Consider the following 17,960-nt stretch of genomic DNA (forward strand, 5'->3'; position numbering starts at 1 on the left):
ATTAAATTACAGTTACTTATGAAAATGTTAAAGATTACAAAGGGGGTTACATCTGAATATTTTCACACACATACAGATTTGATTTATTTCTTTCCCAAATTGCATTGACTGCTCTAAAATATGAGACACCAATGTTTCAGGAGTTTAGGACACAGAATAGGACACATGCTTATTCAATAACTGTTTTATTTCCTGTTTGGGTTTATGTATATGCTTTATTTTTTTTTTAAAGATTAACAGTTTTTTTTTCCAAAGCATTGCTAGATGCCAGTGTTACTTGTCATGGCTATGCAAATATTTTGATTTCAAAAAGCTAGTATTAAACTATATCTTATGATCATAAATCTATTTAACCGCAGAATGATCTCAAAGTAAACATAGCTGCTGAAGTCTGATTTTGTGGTGGCTGTGCTTTAAATTAAATAATTATTATCTTAATTCAAGTGAAGAAGGATTTTGAAAGTCTGATACTAACTAGTGTTGAGTCCTACTGTAAAGTTAACCGTGACTGCTTTAAATGTTTGAAAAAAAAAAAACAATTATTTTAAAACATTTGTTAAAAATTTTGAAAAGTAATCAAAAAGTATTCAAATGTAATCAGTTACATTACTTTAATAAAGTAACTGAAATAGTTAAACTACTATTACATTTTAAATAGGGTAACTTGTAATCTGTAACCTATTACATTTCCAAAGTAACCTTCCCAACACTGCACACACATACACACACACACTGTTCTGCCATAGACATAACAATCCAACCACAGGATCTGCTCAGACACAGCTCACCTCTGTGTGTGTGAGGTGTTTTGATGAAGAGCTCCTGCACAACATAAGGTATGTGTCTGCACAAGAGAATTATCAAAACTAGATCATTTCATTTTCTGAAGAAAATGTGTGCGGTGCTCACCTGAGCGAACCGCGCTGCCACAATGCTAATATTTGGGGGGTTAATACGCAGTTGCTAGAGTGTTCTGTGCGGTTGCCAGTGCATTGCTATGTGGTTTCTATACTGTTGCTGGGCTTTTTCATCTGGTTTCTAAGTGACTGCTTACTGGCCAAAAGAGTCAATATTCTGGTCTCTAGAGATACGGCTTTAGTTCTTTTTTCAATGTAAGTCTGGGGTTTTTCACCTGTTTTCCAGCACACCTCTCCTCAACAAGACACAAGATTTTAGGAATCATTCATATACAGTATGATTTAAGGCTTTGGGCTTTATTCCTACTCCATAGTCATAAATCAAACCCTATATGAACAATAGTAATAGTGATGCTTGATTTAGCAAACATTGCTAATTAACAGCACAGAAAAGAGAAACGTGTGTGTGTGTATGAGAGAGAGGGGTCCGGATGGGAAAAAGGGTCTTGGAGTTTGGGGAAGGGGGTCTTTTCTACAAACAGAAGGCAGCGGTTTCAAGTTCCACCTCCGGAACAAAGTGCCTGAGAAAACACACACACACACACAAACACACACACACAGAGCTCTATCCTCTTGGCTTTCTGGATTCTAGAGGTTATTAGAGCGCCTCTCACCTCAGCTAAACTCTCTCTGATTTCAAGCATTACTCTCTTCCGGCAGCGAAATTTGTCCATTTTGGCAGTAACGGGACGCAAAGAGATGGAGTGAGATTAGATTCGTAATGTGACAACAGTCATGAGCATTTGGTAACAGATTAATTTATAAAGAAAAACAGGTCCTGTGATTAATAAAATTCTTACTTTTGCCAAAAACTTTTTACATGTTCACAGATAGTCCAAATCTGAAGCAAGGTTACTATAGCTAATTAAACTAAAATTATTTAAATAAAATAAATGTTAACTGAAATGAAATAAAAATCTATAAAAAAAAACTATTTCAGATAGTTGCCAAGGCAACATTTATCATTGTAATTTAGTAGTTGTAACTAAGTAGTAAAATAATTAAACTTTTTTACTAATTTAACTAAAATTAAAATGAAAACAAATTAAATGAAAACAAATATAGGAAAATAAGAAAATAAATAATAAAAAAATGGAAAATATAAAAATGAAAACAGATTCAAAATAGTACTAAAAGCTATAATATTATCTTATATTAAAATAACACTAATTTGAAGTGAACACTACTTTCTTAAATTCATATTCCTGGTCTTTAACTAGTGCACATTATTTAATAATATATTATTAAATAATATTTAAAAAATTAAAATCAATGTATTAAAAAATTATTAAATAATTTTAGAATTATTTAATAATATCAATTAAATTATATAAATGATATTTAATATTATATAATAAATTATATTAAATTAGAACAATACAGTATAATAAACTATAACAATATATAAATTGTTATTGTTCATTTATTATTAATTCACAAGCCAATCTAATTCAGATGCATAAAATTAAGTCACGCACTGTACTTACAGCTAAGTTTTCTGTTTCACTCGGAAATGAATTTTTGTAAAATTCTGATATAACTACATTTTTCATTTTACTTTAAATATGTCTATAAAAACTCTGCTCATTCCTTCCATACAACATTTTTACAGTGAAAAAGTTACTTGCTCCTTTAAATGCCATTTTCTGCTGACATGAAGGCACTACTACTGACAGACAGACATTCCTCTAGTCTTAATGGTGTATTGGGATCATCAAACGGTTTGACCTCAGTTGACCTCCTGACCCTTTAACAGCCACACATCCCATTCAGCGCCTCACTAAGCCCCGCCCACAGCTCTATGAGCACTTTCACTGTAGTGAACACACACACAATGAATCTAAAAGCGTGTGTGTGTGAAGCTAATTAACCAAGATAAAACACAGCACACACAAAGGCACAAGGTTCCTGTAGGACAGATGTACAGGCCTGTTGCCCGGCAACAGATGCTCCGTCTCCATCGACAACTTCTGTCAGCCTCTTCAAGCACCTGTCAATCAAACGGACATTCCAGAGTGTGTGAGCGGACAGAACAACAACTCTCAACTGTGTTCAGCTGAAAATAACCAACAATCTTCCACTGATGTGTCTTTCTTTGACAGGACAGTGCAATCGTATTAAGTCGATTCTCAAAAAACAAGTCTGGCTCATATTTCACCTAAAAACGTTGCTTTTTCTTTTGTATTTTGTTGCATTATTTAAACACATGTCCTGTTATTGTTGTTATTCTCATTGATATTTACTGTCTTGTTATTTTACTATGGATGTTAACCATTCTGCGCATATTTTATTTGTATTTAAATCAGCAGAAATTAAAGGCAGAGCAGGAAATACTACCATGAAGTATAAATATTTTACAATTTAAATAAATATTTTTTCACATGACAGTAATAAGTCATGAAAATAATGTCACTGTGCAAAAACAGGCTTTGTTTTTATTTTATTTAAATTTGATAAATAATTTAAAAAATATAGTAAATAAATTAATTAATTTTTACCACTTTAATTAACAAGATTTGTTGTTTTTTTTTTTTTGCCATTTTATTTATTTATTTATTTCTATGTAGTTTTCACGAAGTTTTAGTTTTTGGTTATTTTAGTACGTAAATCTAAAATAATCTAAAGTACAAAAATGAAATGTTGTAGCTTAAATAAAATAAGCTTATATTATTTTATTATAACATTTTATTTCAGTTAATGTTTATTTCAAGTAATGAAAATAGTTTAGTTTTCCAATAACCCTGCATGAAATACATAACACACATATACTTTTTTTTTGTTTTTTTTAAGTATCCTGACATGGCTTTAACAGGTTTCGTGAGACTCACCCGGTACGTCTCTATGTTCTATAAACCTGCTTTGAATCCGTATTATGTAAAGCACTATACAAATAAACCTGACTGTCAATGAAGGTTCAGTTGTGGTACTCAAACAACAAAACATGATGTTGATTTTTCATCCAAAGCAAAGCTGTGCACATCTAAGTGAATTAAGAAGAGAAATGCAAACAAAATTCTATTAAAACAAACACGGATTGCCATCGCACACTGAGATCTGCCTTCACTCACCACATCACAGCTGTTTCTGATCAATTCATCTCTATGTTATGTCCTTCAAGTCTTCACTGACCAAACACTCAGCCTTCATGAACGACAGGGAAACTACACAAACAGTGCTGAGGATGTAGCTCTTCTCATCACAACAAGCACAACAATCAGTGCTCATGAAATCAATGCTTCATGCATTTATCTCATATATGTATATACACACACGCAAGATCTCTATTTGAATATATATATATTTTTTTTTTCAGCTACATTTTCTGCTAAAATAAGCAGTAATGGCATTAAATAGTTTTTTTTAAGTGAAATAACTGAACATAAACATACACTGTAAAAAAAATTCCGTAAAATTTACGGTAAAAAAACGGCAGCTGTGGCTGCCGGAATTTTACCGTAAAAAATACGGTAGCAACACGGTAGCAACGTTTTAGGTTTTACGGTTTTAACTTAAATTTACAGTTAAATACCGTAATTTCATTAACTGATATAATGTTAATATACCCAAATTTGAAATGTAACGCAGGGAATTCTGGGAATGTCAATTTACGGTTATTCACTGTAAATTATACGGTCTTTTTCACTTCCAAATACGGTATACTACCGTAAAATTAATGTCCAATACATGTAATGTCCAATACAGTTTTTCATGGTATATAGTAGGGGAATTTACCGTTAACCATTTAACAGGTTTTTACTTTTTTACTCTTTTACCGTTAAATTCACAGTAATTTTTTACAGTGTAGTAGCCTGAGAAAAATGCTCATTTTCGAAAAAAAAAATTCAGATGGCACTTAGAGGCTTTTGCATCTGAACTTTTCATATACAGAGGGGCTCAAAAGACATTCTTGTTTCATGTTGCTTCAATTCAACCTCTCACTCAAATTCCAAATCGCTACTAATGAAAAATATTATATTCATTTTTAATATGCAAAACAGAAGCATTTGCATTAATTACTCAGACGTCTGGATATTTACTGTATATATTAAGTATATATTAAGTTGACATGCAACACTGTAACCCAATGGGCGCTCGCGCACATGTGCACTTTCACTTTGATCGCGTCAGTCACGGAAGTTCCCGCGAAACAATCTGTTACAATGTTTCATATATTTAATCCGGATGAAATAAACTCGCGCATGTCACATCAATACCTCAAAAATACAGCTGGAACGTTTAAAAAAAAAATTTGAAATACAAAGCTGATAAATTCTACTAAACGCGTGATAAACAATTGCATTTTTAAAATGATAATAGCCTACATATATGATAAAGTGTCAATACACAAACTCTTGTAGGTGATAATGGTAGTGATGATGATAATGATGATGATGGTGGTGTTCAGTACCTGAGAACTCCTGTGAAGTCTTAGTGAAGCCAGTCAGACACGAGATTCCCAACAACAGCAGTGAATATGAGACATCAGGGAAAAACATCCTTAAATGTCCCATCAGACCCGATGATTCCTGAGAGGATCAGACCGCAGGACATAAAGTGATGTCTGATTCCATGACTTCAGAGACAGAGTCAGAAGAACACCAGAGGAGACCTGAGTGAGAGAGAGAGAGAGAGAGAGAGAGAGAATTCCCCCTGGTCCCAGAGGCCCTGAGTTTCACGCTCAGTTGATGATTTAATTCACTGAATCTTTATCGGTATGATTGTCAATACACTGTAGTGTTAGAGTATCTACAAAGTTCAAATACAAAAAAAATACAAAGTATTTAGATAACACCATAATAACAACAAACACAAAAGTAAAAGATTAAAATCAAAACGCTTAAATCTTAAAGGAACAGTATACCTAAAAAACGTCTATAGACTGTAGAAATAGATTTACTCACCGTCAGAACGTTACAATCCCGTGTGATTTTCTTCAGATTTCTGCTTATTTCTTTAGAAATCAATTAAAGTATTCTAGTACTATTTTTTGGTCAGTTTGATTCAGTTAAGTTTCAGTTTGGGTATTATTTCGTAAACTATAATCTCTCCTCTTAACTATAATTGGACCATTCCCAGAGATCCGGTTCTGCACACATCATGCAGTGTTTAAACCGAACATACAGGTGCTATATTGTCTTTAATGGTGTCAGTGGGGCATTGTATTAATGCACTGTTTAAAGTAATTATTTTACACAATGACAAAAAAACTGCAATCGTACTGAAAGGTGTCATCTGTAGACATCTGCTGGTCAATATGAAGAACTGCAGTAACTCCCCTTCATCAAATAATACGGCATGGATTCATCAGTTCACTGCAGTTTATATTATTTTTTAGGGTAACTGTTTGGTCTTGAGCTGTTAAAATTTTTACTGTTCCATACATTGCTTGTTCCTTATAACTGCTTTACGGTTTAATTTAGCAGAAAAGCCTGCAATGGGGCATGTTGTCACAAAAGGACAACATATGAACTTTATTTCCATGTGCAATAATAGTCTAACAGTCAGTATGTCTAACAGCTTTATTCTTGCAGTCAAGATTTTAAGGTTTGAGGCCATACAGCAACTGACTTTCGAAAATAAGCACCCTGAGAAATATTCACTGCAGTAAAAATGACAAAAACGTTCCTGTAGTCCAAGAACATGGGCTTGAATGAACACTGCATACTACAATACTCACCTGAAGAGCTTGTGGTTTGGTTTAGTCTTCTTGTGATGAGCATTCACACCTTCATTCGTGCAAACAGACCACAGAACCCAGAGCTGCCATCTCGGATGTATTTAATAAATTAAAACAAGGTACAAAAAGAAAACAAAAACCTCATGTACATTTGACTCCTCTGTCTCGGTCTCTCCCTTTGTTCTCACTCTGTGATTCGCTAGTAAACAAACACGATAGAACAGCCCTCGTCCACCGATTACGACACATTCTGGGCCCGTATGTAACGCAACACACATGCTACATGTCGGCAAGCAACTGGGTGGGAAACGAAAAAGAGAGAGAGACATGCAGTATTTGTTTAAAGAGATTGTTTGCCCTAAAATTAAAATTTGATCAATTTACTCAGGCCAACCAAGATGTACATGATTCTTATTTTTCATAAGAACGGATTTGGAGAAATGTAGCATTCCATCACTTGCCCACCAATGGATGTGCTGCAGTGAATGGGTGCCGTCAGAATGAGAGTCCAGACAGCTGATAAAAACATCACAATAATCCACACCAGTCCATCAATTAATGTCTTGTGAAGAGAAACGTTGCATTTTTGTAAGAAACAAATCCGTCATTAAGAGGCTTTAACTTTAAACTGCCACTTCTGCCCATAAGTCCATAATCCTTAATAACGCTTCCTCCAGTGGAAAAGCCCATCTCCTGTTGTCCTCTCACATTAAAATCCACCCACATATTTGCTTAGAACTGATTTTTTTATTTTGTCACTTGTAAATAGTGTTTGATCCGTTCATATTTCTCTCCCGATTCAGATGAGATGACTTTTTCACTGGAGAAACCAATATTACGGCCAGAGGAAACAACAGTTTAAAGTTAAAAATGCCTAAATGATTGATTTGTTCATCACAAACATGCACCTTTTCACTTCATAAGACATTAACTGATGGACTGGAGTGGTGTGGATTACTTGTGGATTATTGTGATGTTTTTATCAGCTCTCATTCTGACGGCACCCATTCACTGCAGAGGATCCATTGGTGAGTAAATGATGCAATGCTACATTTCTCCAAATCTTTTCCTACGAAGAATCAAACTCATCTACATTTTGGATGGCCTGAGAGTGAGTAGAATTTCAGCAAATTTTCAGCAATTTTGGGTGAACTCTTCCTGTAATAACTGTTTCAAAAGCACTTCAAATGTTTACTGGTACCATGATGTGTGTGCATGCACCTACCGACATTAAAAGGACAGTTTAACCAAAAATGAATTTATGCACCATCTCATGTCAATCCAAACCTATACAACTTTATTCCTTCAGTGAAACACAAAGAAGAATTATGAACGTGAGGTTATGCACGTCATGATGGTGGGTAAATGATGACAAATAATGAATCTTAGTGCATCGATCTCTCTCTTATTCGTTGTGTAACACCCGATCTCTACTAGTCACCAAATATATGCTGCTGACCTTCTATATATATCAAAAACAATCATAATAATCATTTAATTAAAAAAACGTCCACAACATTTTGGCAGAATCGAGCGTTAGGGGTTAAACAGACAGAGATATAGAGGATAAGATATAAAGCCACAGAGAAAAATCAGTCTGTATTGGTCCCTCTGTTAGCAGCACACGGACTCGTCACCCCACGGTTTACTAGAATATTATGTGCATTTATATATATTTTAATATATATATATATATATATATATATATATGTGTATATATATGCTTTTTATTTCAGTATCTCCAAAATAAAAATAAAAAACATTTAACTAACACTATTTCTTTGTTCAAACGGATGCAAATTATCACAAGGAAAACAGCCCAAGAGCCACGGAAGATCGAACGTGGGAGAATCAAAGAACGGTTTCCAGCGAACATGCCGTGAGATGCGGGGAGCAGAGATGTCGCCTGTTCGGCTCGCCCTATGGAGGCCCCAAAATCCAATGAGACAGTGGTTGAAAGAGAGAGAGTGAGAAGCACGAGTTAGAGGAAGATCCCGACTCTCAGACGGTCAGTTCTGACACGTGTCATTCGCATCGCAGAGATGGGCTTCTGGGAGGTTTCCTCACACTCTGTGTCCGTACGAGCGGCGGCTCAGTAGTCTGCGGCGTATTCGGTTCCGTGAAGGCCGCGGCACACCAGGGTGAACTCCTTCACAATGTCTTTAACTCGGCGCTTGTTCACTCGCTCCCTGAGAGGAAACAGAAAAATAAATAGTTTTTCATTCTCAGATGATGGGTTTTCGGAGAACGTGTGCATGAAGACCTCAACTGCAGAGATGTCAAATACAGGCCAAATTGACATTATGTTCGGGGTGCAGTGTTGTTACTGGTAACTGAAACTTGAGCTAAAACTAAACCTATTCTAAATATTTTTGTTACCTGAAATAAAGCTGAAAAAAGGGCAACTAACTGATAGGGTTGTGACGGTGAGGAAATTTTCCCACCGGTTAATCGACATGTGACAACACCGATAATACCGGTATCACCGTGGGGGCAGGGGCGTTCCCTCTTTTCCTCGCTTTCCTTCGCTTTTAAATAGCTTGCAAAAGCGGCGTGCACATTTTACTTTCACTTTCAAATAGCGGCAATTCGGCGTAAAGCAATTGTTCGTTAAAATTTTCCCTCTTTTCCTCGCCTTCCTTCGCTTTTAAATAGCTTAAAAGCGCCGTGCGCATTTTACGTTCACTTTCGAATTAGCGGCAATTCGGCGTCAATTGCTTGAATGCAACAACAAAATACAACGTCAAACTCACTTTAGCCTATATATAAAACATAGAACATTTATTAACAAAACGAATAAAAATACACCATGCTATAGGGCAGGCTATGCCTAATATAAAATAACAAATAACTTACATAAAGTTTAAATAGGTACAACACTGGAAATAAGTAAACGTATAATATATAACCAAATAAATAAGAAACGTAGAAAGTTTATTAGCAAAACGAATAAGAAAGCTTGGAGGCACGGCATACACCACTCTCCTCACTGGAGAAATGAAATCTGATCTGTGATGTGACTGTCATTCAGCACGCTACATTGAGCAGCTGCATTCAGTTTTTAAATGTAGTGTCTGTTCTTTTACTGAACTAAATGATTTTTATTACTATAAAAAATTCAAAACGACGGTGGGGGTCAGTGCTGCGGTGGGCAAGTGACGTAACCGGTGTTGCGGCTTAAGACTGGTATCACCGTCAGCACCGTCTATCGCGGCAAGCCTACTAACTGATAGAAAAAAGTGAAGTACTAAAATTACTAAAACAAAAACTGCAATAAAAATGAAAGCTAAATAGAAATATTTAACAAGCCTAAAAATTTGAAAAGTATATATATAACAAAATTACAAAAAAGTAAACAAAATAAAACCTGAAAATATAAAGCTTTTTATTAATAATACTCTGACCAATGAATGATACATAGGCCTCATCTGACTAAACTTGCAAAAACATCAATGTACTGCCAACAAAGTTTGGGGTTAAGTAAGTTTTTTTTTTTTAAAGAAATTAATACTTTTATTCAGCGGGATGCATTAAATTGATCAAAAGTGACATTTAAAATGTTACAAAAGATTTCTATTTTAAAATACATGCTGTTCTTTTGAACTTTCTATTCATCAAAGAAAAAAATGTATCACGGTTTCCACAAAAATATGAAGCAGTACAACTGTTTTCAATAATCAGAAATGTTACTTTAGCAGCAAATCAGCATATCAGAATGATTTCTGAAGGATCATGTGACACTGAAGACTGGAGTAATGATGCTGAAAATTCAGCAATAAATTACATTTTAAAATATATTCAAATAGAAAACAGAATATTATTTCAGAATATTAACGTTTTATTGTATTTTTGATCAAATAAATGCAGTCTTGGTGAGCAGAAGAGACTTCTTTCAAAAGAATGAAAAAATTTCCTTACCGACCCCAAACTTGTAGAATTTAATATTCATTTAATGTTCTAAATAATGTTATGAAGAAGGTAATATTCACCAGAATGGTCAAATGGCACTAATGAACCCATCTCACCTGAGCACCTGTTGGCTGAACGTGTCTTTCTGCTCATTAGAGACCCGTGAGGACGGGAAGCCCGGTGAGCGCAGAGCTTCTTTGAGCCACACCGTCAGCAGAGCGAAGCAATGCTTGTTCAGACAGAAGAGCACCTCCGCAAACTGATCCATCAGACTGCGGGACGACTGACCGCCGATGGCCTGCCGAAAGAACAGAGCAGTCAGACTTTTGTGCTTTTTTTTGTTTTACAACATTCAACAACCTTCATGTATTGTAGAAACTCACCTCCAGTACAGCCAGCAGGAGGAGTTTACCATCTTCCTGCACAACCTGACCAACAGGAGGAATGTCTGCGCAGCGCGGTATTAGCTCCGTCTGCAGTCAGTGCAAATAAACAATTCAACATTGCTCATGGCTACGGTTTATGAAAGTATATTTAACAGGAGGTAAAGAGACACAAACTGAAGGTCAATTCACAGAGCACTAAATCTTCCATCAAAACAATACAAAAGTTTGGAATAAAGCTTTTTTTTTTTTTTTGAAGAAGTCTCTAGCTCACCAAGGCTGCATTTATTTGATCAAAAATACTGTAAAAACAGTAATATTATTAAATATTATTACAATTTAAAAATTGAATTGTATATTTGATTGTGATCAAAGCAGAATTTTCAGCATCATTACGCCAGTCTTCAGTGTCACATGATCCTTCAGAAATCATTCTAATATGCTGATTTGCTTCTCAAGAAACATTTCTGATTATTGTCAATGTTAAAAACAGTTGTGATGCTTAATAGTTTTGTGGAAACCTTGTTACACAATAGAAATCTGAAAAAATCTTATTTATGCACTAAATGATCTGAAAAGGATGCATCATGGTTTCCACAAAAATATGAAGCAGCGAAAAACTTGATAGTAGCTTAGCAGCAAATCAGTATATTAAAATGATTACTGAAGGATCATGTGACACTGAAGACTGGAGTAATGATGCTGAAAATTCAGCTTTGATCACAGGAATAAATCACATTTTTAAAATGTATTCAAACAGAAAGCTGTTCATTTAAACTGTAATAATATTTAGCAATATTACTGTTTGTACTGTATTTTTAATCAAATAATTGCAGCCTTGGTGAGCATAAAAAACTTCTTTCAAAAACACTGTATTTATTCCAAACTTTTGACCAGTAGTGTATTCCTGTACTCCTTGGGGTGAATAATACTTCAGGTTATTACGATGATCTCTGACTTACAAAGAAAAGGCAGGTAGATTTGACTGTCGGGGCTTCTGGGAATTTCAGTGACAGCACTCCTACGGCCGAAACACAGCAGTTTTAAATATTACACAGGCTCAGACATTCACACACATTCATACTTGGTTTCTACATTTTAAACAGACTTACCACAGTGAAACACTGCTTTCACATCAAGACTCTCGGATAAGAATAAATCGGGCTTCCGTTTGAGGGCCTACAAATCAGACAGAGCCAATGAACAGAGCACATGACTCAAACCCCGCCCCTGGAACCCTGTCAATCACTCCTGTGCCCCGCCCACCCTCCATCACTCACTCCCTACACCTGTCTAGCCCTAGAAAATCAACCAAACGTACATATTCAATGCAAACAGATCAGGTAAGTAAGAAATCAACACCAAAGAAACTAAAATACTGAAATTTAACTCAATAGAAACTAAAGGTATGATGATTTTTCTCTCTTTAGCGTTCTCACTTGGTTTTCATCTGTTCGATCACTACTTTCTCTGCTCAGTTGGACTGAATGCAACAGAAATCTAAGTAACATGTACGATAAAGACAACTGATGCATTAAGAAACTCATTGAGGATGAGAGGATACTTGAGAAAGAGACAGAGAGAGAAACTGATAGATAGGGAGAACCTCATGAGAACTTCATGAGAAGACATAAACGAGAGAGCCAATTCATTTGAATCAATTAATCAATTCATTGAGATGAATTCATTTAGGCTTTCATCGGTTTTTAGGGCTGGAATGACACTGGAAGGGGCGGTAGGGGTTTGTGGGATCTTGATCCTAACTTTTATTCAAGGATGCATTAAATTGATCAAAAGCGACAGTAAAGACATTTATAATGTCTTTAAAAAGATTTCTATTTGAAATAAACGCTGTTCTTTCGAATTTTGTATTTAAAAAAAAAAATGTATCACGGTTTCCACAAAAAACTGAAGCAGCTGTTTTCAACACTGATAATAATAAGAAATATTTCTTAAGCAGCAAATCGGCATATTAGAATGATTTCTGAAGGATCATGTGACACTGAAGACTGGAGTAATGATGCTGAAAATTCAGCTTTGCATCACTGGAATAAATTGTGGTTTAAAATATATTCAAATAGAAACCATTAAATTCTAATAATATTTTTCAATATTACTGTTTTACTGTAGTTTTGACCAAACAAAAGCAGTTTACGGTAGGTTTAATCAAATAAAATGATCAAATGAAAAAAATATATATATATATATTTAGTGCTGTTAAATGATTAATCGCGATTAATCACATCCAAAATAAAAGTTTTTGTTTACATAATGTATGTGTGCATACTGTGTATATTTATTATGTATATATAAATACAAACACATGCATGTATATATTTAAGAAAAATATGTTATGTTGATATATTAAATATATTTATGTATAATATAAGAATATAAATATATATATATATATATATACATGTAAATATTTTCAATATATATACTGTGTGTGTATTTATATATACATAATAAATATACACAGTACACATACATATATTATGTAAACAAAAACTTTTATGTTGGATGTGATTAATCGCGATTAATCGTTTGACAGCACTAAATATATATTAGTTAACCATAATTAATTTGACATTTTCTGTATTTTAACCTTTTAACATTTTAATCTCCCTTAATTCCTTTTTAAAGGAAATAATGTAATAAATAAGTTTTAAAAATGTGTGTAATTATTGGAATTGCTCATTTTTGTGGATGACACTTACAACAAAATATGCATGTATCAATATAAAGACAAGAAGATCATTACTATTTACTCATTTTATGTATTATTTTATTTATTTATAAATTAGCATACTGCAGATTCTCGAACATTTATTATCTATACGCTTAACATAATTTATTTTAAATTACTCAAAATCCTAAAGTTTGATTTCATTTCACTTTAAATCTTAGATGTTCAGTGTATTCTCAATTTTTGAAACTCACTTCTTTTCTAGATGCAATGGCAACAAGCAATGTGTCAAAATTGGTTTCAACTGTGCAAAATCCTGCTATATATATATATATATATAACTCAACTTCTATGGTCGACCATGACGAGGCCTGTTCTGAGTGGAACCTGTCCTGTTAAATCGCTGTATGGTCTTGGCCACCGTGTTGCAGCTCAGCTTCAGGGTCTTGGCAATCTTCTTATAGCCTACGCCATCTTTATTAATTATTACAGAATTTAGGCCAACTACACTGTAAAAGAAATGCTGTGAAATGCAACACGATCACAGCCAAGTTTCGATGTGTAATAAAGCAGGATCAGGAGGAGCAGGATCTTTGGACTCAATGAGACACGGATTAGAGGTGTTGACTCTTGTCTGTGTGACTATTGGACAAAAGAACTGTCAATCATCCAATAGCAAAACCCCTCAGGTCAATTCCACTGCCCGAGCAAAACAAGGGTCTGTAAAGACCCTGTGACACAGGACAGAAGGGAAGAGAAGTGAGAAAGAAAGGGACAGCGAAAGAGAAGAGAGAAACCCAAAGTGAATGAAATAAGAAACCAAAAACACACCTGAGCTTGGAGTTGCATAAATGAATCAACAATATCAGGATGATCCCTGGGCCCTAAAATATAATAAAGATGAAACTTAAGAAATAATAAGAATAATAAGAATATATACAAACAGCAAAAGAACAGATCGAACAGTCATGTGGAACGGAAAAGTCAACTGGACGGAAATAATCGCACGCGTGAGAGAAGAAGGGCAGAGAAAGAGGAGGGAACATGAACGACTTGAAGGCAGTTGCGAAAAACGAAAAGAGGAAAAACAAAGAAAGACAGATCAATGAGTCCGTTCTGAAGGGGAGAAACAAAGAAGGAAAAGAAATAGAAGTAACGAGAGAAAGAAAAGAAACCTAAAAAACAAAAGAAACAGTGGGTTTGGAGTGGGAACCCAGGAGGCACCTGTTACTGTGATGACACTTGTGTTGCTTGCTTTCTTTTTAGTGTGCGTTTTATTTGTTTTCATTGTCTGTAAATTCAATTCAGACACCCGACTGGCCCGCCGTAGCTGGTGAGCGCTTGGTTCCCACCGCCACCCCGGAAGAGCAAGGTAGCAGTCAGTCCCAAACTTCCCTCCCTTAGCTGTTCCCACACTCCAAACAAGACCCCGCCCACCCGTCAAACCCGCCCCCACAAACCAGACCCCACCCACCCGTTAAACCCTGCTCCTTCACAGAAAACAAACGACACACAAACACACAAGCCACGGCAGGTCCACTCGGCCATGACACCTGATCGGGATAAGAGTGTTATCGCTCACATTTCTGCTGATTCGGAAACGATGTGGTTAAAACAAAAGAACGTGATGAATGACAAACAAGAAGTGAGGGATGCAAGCACGCTAGTGGACACATGCAAAGACCAACTATGTGACTGTGTGTGTTTTTGAGTCATGCTGGACAATTTTAGGCTGTTTTCACACTTCTTGAAATTGGTTGGTCCAAACCAGAAAATGAAAATTTGGTTAAACAAGTCAATGTGTGACTTGACTTCCTTGTAATTATTTGTGGAATTTACCAACAATTTCTGAGTAAAAATGGTTTCAAAGTCCTACATCGCATTTTTTCAGTGTAAGTCCTTTCATTAGATTTACATCAGTAATTGCATTACATTTCATTTCTTTGTATGTCTCTACATATAGCAGAATGGCAATAAAGCTCACTTGACTTGAATCTGCAAGCTGACAGTAACCAAGCAAAAGAAGGCATGTTTTTCATTCAAATCAACAAGAAAAGTGTGTGGAAGTGGTGCAATGAAAAGAAAGAAGCCCTAAGACAAGTTTAACAGGTGCACAAAAGCAAAATCCCCAATTTATGAATGTGTATACACAGCATTATTGTTAAGCAGCGCTGCATTCATAATCATATTAATACAAGCAGACCTTCTCAGTGACAAACTGGGATAAATCCAACCATGAATTTCGACTATATTGTTTGCGATTGTTGTTTATAGTGAATTAACACACTTACGCAACTTCTGGGCTATAATTCTAAGTCTTTTTTGTTGTTTTTATAGAAAAACATTAACACAATTTGGAATTAGTATTAGGAATTTCACTGTTTTGACTTTGCAACAACCTGAGTATGATCTAAAGTTCTCTTGATTTGTGTAATGTAAAAATAAATTCCACAAACGGGAAAAATTGTGATTATAGTGATTATAATTTTTGAGTTTAATAATCATGATTATCAGTTTAACCAATATTGTGTCAAATTTGCTTTGGTGCACATTATAACACACTGTTTAAAGTAATTACTGAAACTCAATAGTACATTTATTTAGTGTGTGGTCCGATTTATCATTGTTCAGCAAAATGTACTAAGTGAAATCCAGTCATTGTTTTGTTATGATTTGTAGAAGAAAAATAACTTTTTGTATTAGTATTCATACTTTTGTAGAGCTAAAGACCAGATAATTTCAGATAAAGATATAAATATAAATATATTTGGAAAACAGCTATCACAAAATCTCACTTCAAAAAAAAAATCCATTTACATTTGGTATTAAGATCCATCTCAGGTGGTCCAATCACAAGTGGTGAGCACTCAATACAGATGTAAACAGGGTATGAACTGTGTTATGGTCAAATAATTGAATTCACATTCAGATGCATTTGTAGCATAAATGCTAATGCATCCTGATGTGCCCCTGACAAGAGTGAAGCACTGTCTACTCACCTGTCAGTCAATCAATCAGATCACCTGAAATGACTGTTAAATTCCAGGTGTAAACAGGACTAAATGCATTCGGATCCAGATCAGAATCTCTAGTGTGAAAACGCCCTTCACCTAAGCGTGTGTGAAACTCATGGGGTGAAAATTTCAAGCAGAACAACAGGATCAAAAGTCACCACACCATTTCAGAAAACAAGAACCATTTCATAAGATCATGCCCATTTCTGAACTCTAGTTTCTGTGTGTGCGGGTTTAAAAAACAGATACATGCAAACAACTGGAAACAGTGACAGCAAAGATATCAAAACCACAAGATTTCCTTCGCCCTCTGCAGCTGGTTGTTCCCAGCATGCCTACCTTGCTGGAAGATGGTCAGAGTAACAGAAGTGACCGATTCAAACAGCGCTTTGATTGGGGGGAAATGATTCGTTTCACTGGCAAATATGTGGACCATCTGCAAGAGAACAAAATCAATCAAACGAAACTCATAAGAAGCAGCACAACACGTTCAAGGCTTCTGAGTTCTCAAAATCAAATTTAAGCATTTTAAGGCTTACACAATAAAACCATACAATCTCAAAATAAATCATGTAACTCAGATTCTAATTAAACAGGCTGAGGCACACATTCAACTAAAAAACATGGCTATTGCAAGTTTAAAATGCTCAAGATATGTTTTATAAAATATATTTACATATGTAATGAAATTGATTTATATATTTTTATATCCACACATACGAGTTAGAGGTTGCTGATATGATAATGTGTTTAAAGAAGGGCAATAAAAAGATTATTGCGCAGATCAAAAAGATGAGGGAGATAAAAATGTGCAAATATTAAAAAAATCTACAACGTACAACATATTACCAAAAAAACACCATAAAGTAAACATTGTCATAATCCATCTACAGTTGACCACAAGAAACCTACTGGCATAAATGTGTGCTATTCAATGATTGAACTGCTCTGTAACTGCAAGCGTGCAGAATTATGTTTTGACTTTGAACATGTAGAGCTTGCATTAATGCATTTCAATTACAACCTTTTGAAGTTTAATAATCACATTAGGTTGTATCACAATTTCTGTTTTTCCATCCCGAAATTGACTGATTCAACAATAAAATAATGAACTTTGCAACACTGACACGGTTACCAAGCTGAATTGAAACAATTAACTAAATTAAGCTGAATAATCACACTAATATGTTCTACAGAGCTACTTGTTTTCTTTCTATTTAAAGGGGTGGTTGACTGTTTTTTTATAGGCTTGATTGTGTTTATGGGGGGCAGTCTAACATGTGTTAATGCTTAGTTTGTTAAAAAACGCATTATTTTTCACATAATTTACCTTTATTCCACACCTCTCTGTCCCTTCTCCTCTGAACGCAC

The 17,960-nt window shown here is 34.9% G+C and overlaps 2 protein-coding genes across 2 annotated transcripts in view; both read right to left on the reverse strand.

Annotated features, from left to right (window-relative positions):
• eva1aa (eva-1 homolog A, regulator of programmed cell death a) overlaps positions 1–5,479 on the reverse strand; it is a 48,214-nt gene extending 42,735 nt beyond the window's left edge. The window contains exon 1 of the mRNA XM_016489452.1: positions 5,326–5,479. Within this exon, the coding sequence (XP_016344938.1) occupies positions 5,326–5,428 (103 nt within the window). The 5' untranslated portion in view covers positions 5,429–5,479. The remainder of the gene's footprint in view (positions 1–5,325) is intronic.
• Positions 5,480–7,687: 2,208 nt separating this feature from the next.
• The window catches only part of LOC107691006 (importin-13-like), a 48,476-nt gene continuing 38,203 nt past the window's right edge, over positions 7,688–17,960 (reverse strand). The window contains exons 15-21 of the mRNA XM_016489453.1: positions 16,929–17,025; positions 14,407–14,459; positions 11,999–12,065; positions 11,849–11,907; positions 10,887–10,976; positions 10,620–10,801; positions 7,688–8,783 (exon numbers count right to left, since the gene is read on the reverse strand). Of these exons, the coding sequence (XP_016344939.1) occupies positions 8,687–8,783; positions 10,620–10,801; positions 10,887–10,976; positions 11,849–11,907; positions 11,999–12,065; positions 14,407–14,459; positions 16,929–17,025 (645 nt within the window). The 3' untranslated portion in view covers positions 7,688–8,686. The remainder of the gene's footprint in view (positions 8,784–10,619; positions 10,802–10,886; positions 10,977–11,848; positions 11,908–11,998; positions 12,066–14,406; positions 14,460–16,928; positions 17,026–17,960) is intronic.

Source organism: Sinocyclocheilus anshuiensis, unplaced genomic scaffold (assembly GCF_001515605.1).
Source record: "Sinocyclocheilus anshuiensis isolate Anshui unplaced genomic scaffold, SAMN03320099.WGS_v1.1 scaffold2275, whole genome shotgun sequence".
Classification (NCBI taxonomy): domain Eukaryota; kingdom Metazoa; phylum Chordata; class Actinopteri; order Cypriniformes; family Cyprinidae; genus Sinocyclocheilus; species Sinocyclocheilus anshuiensis.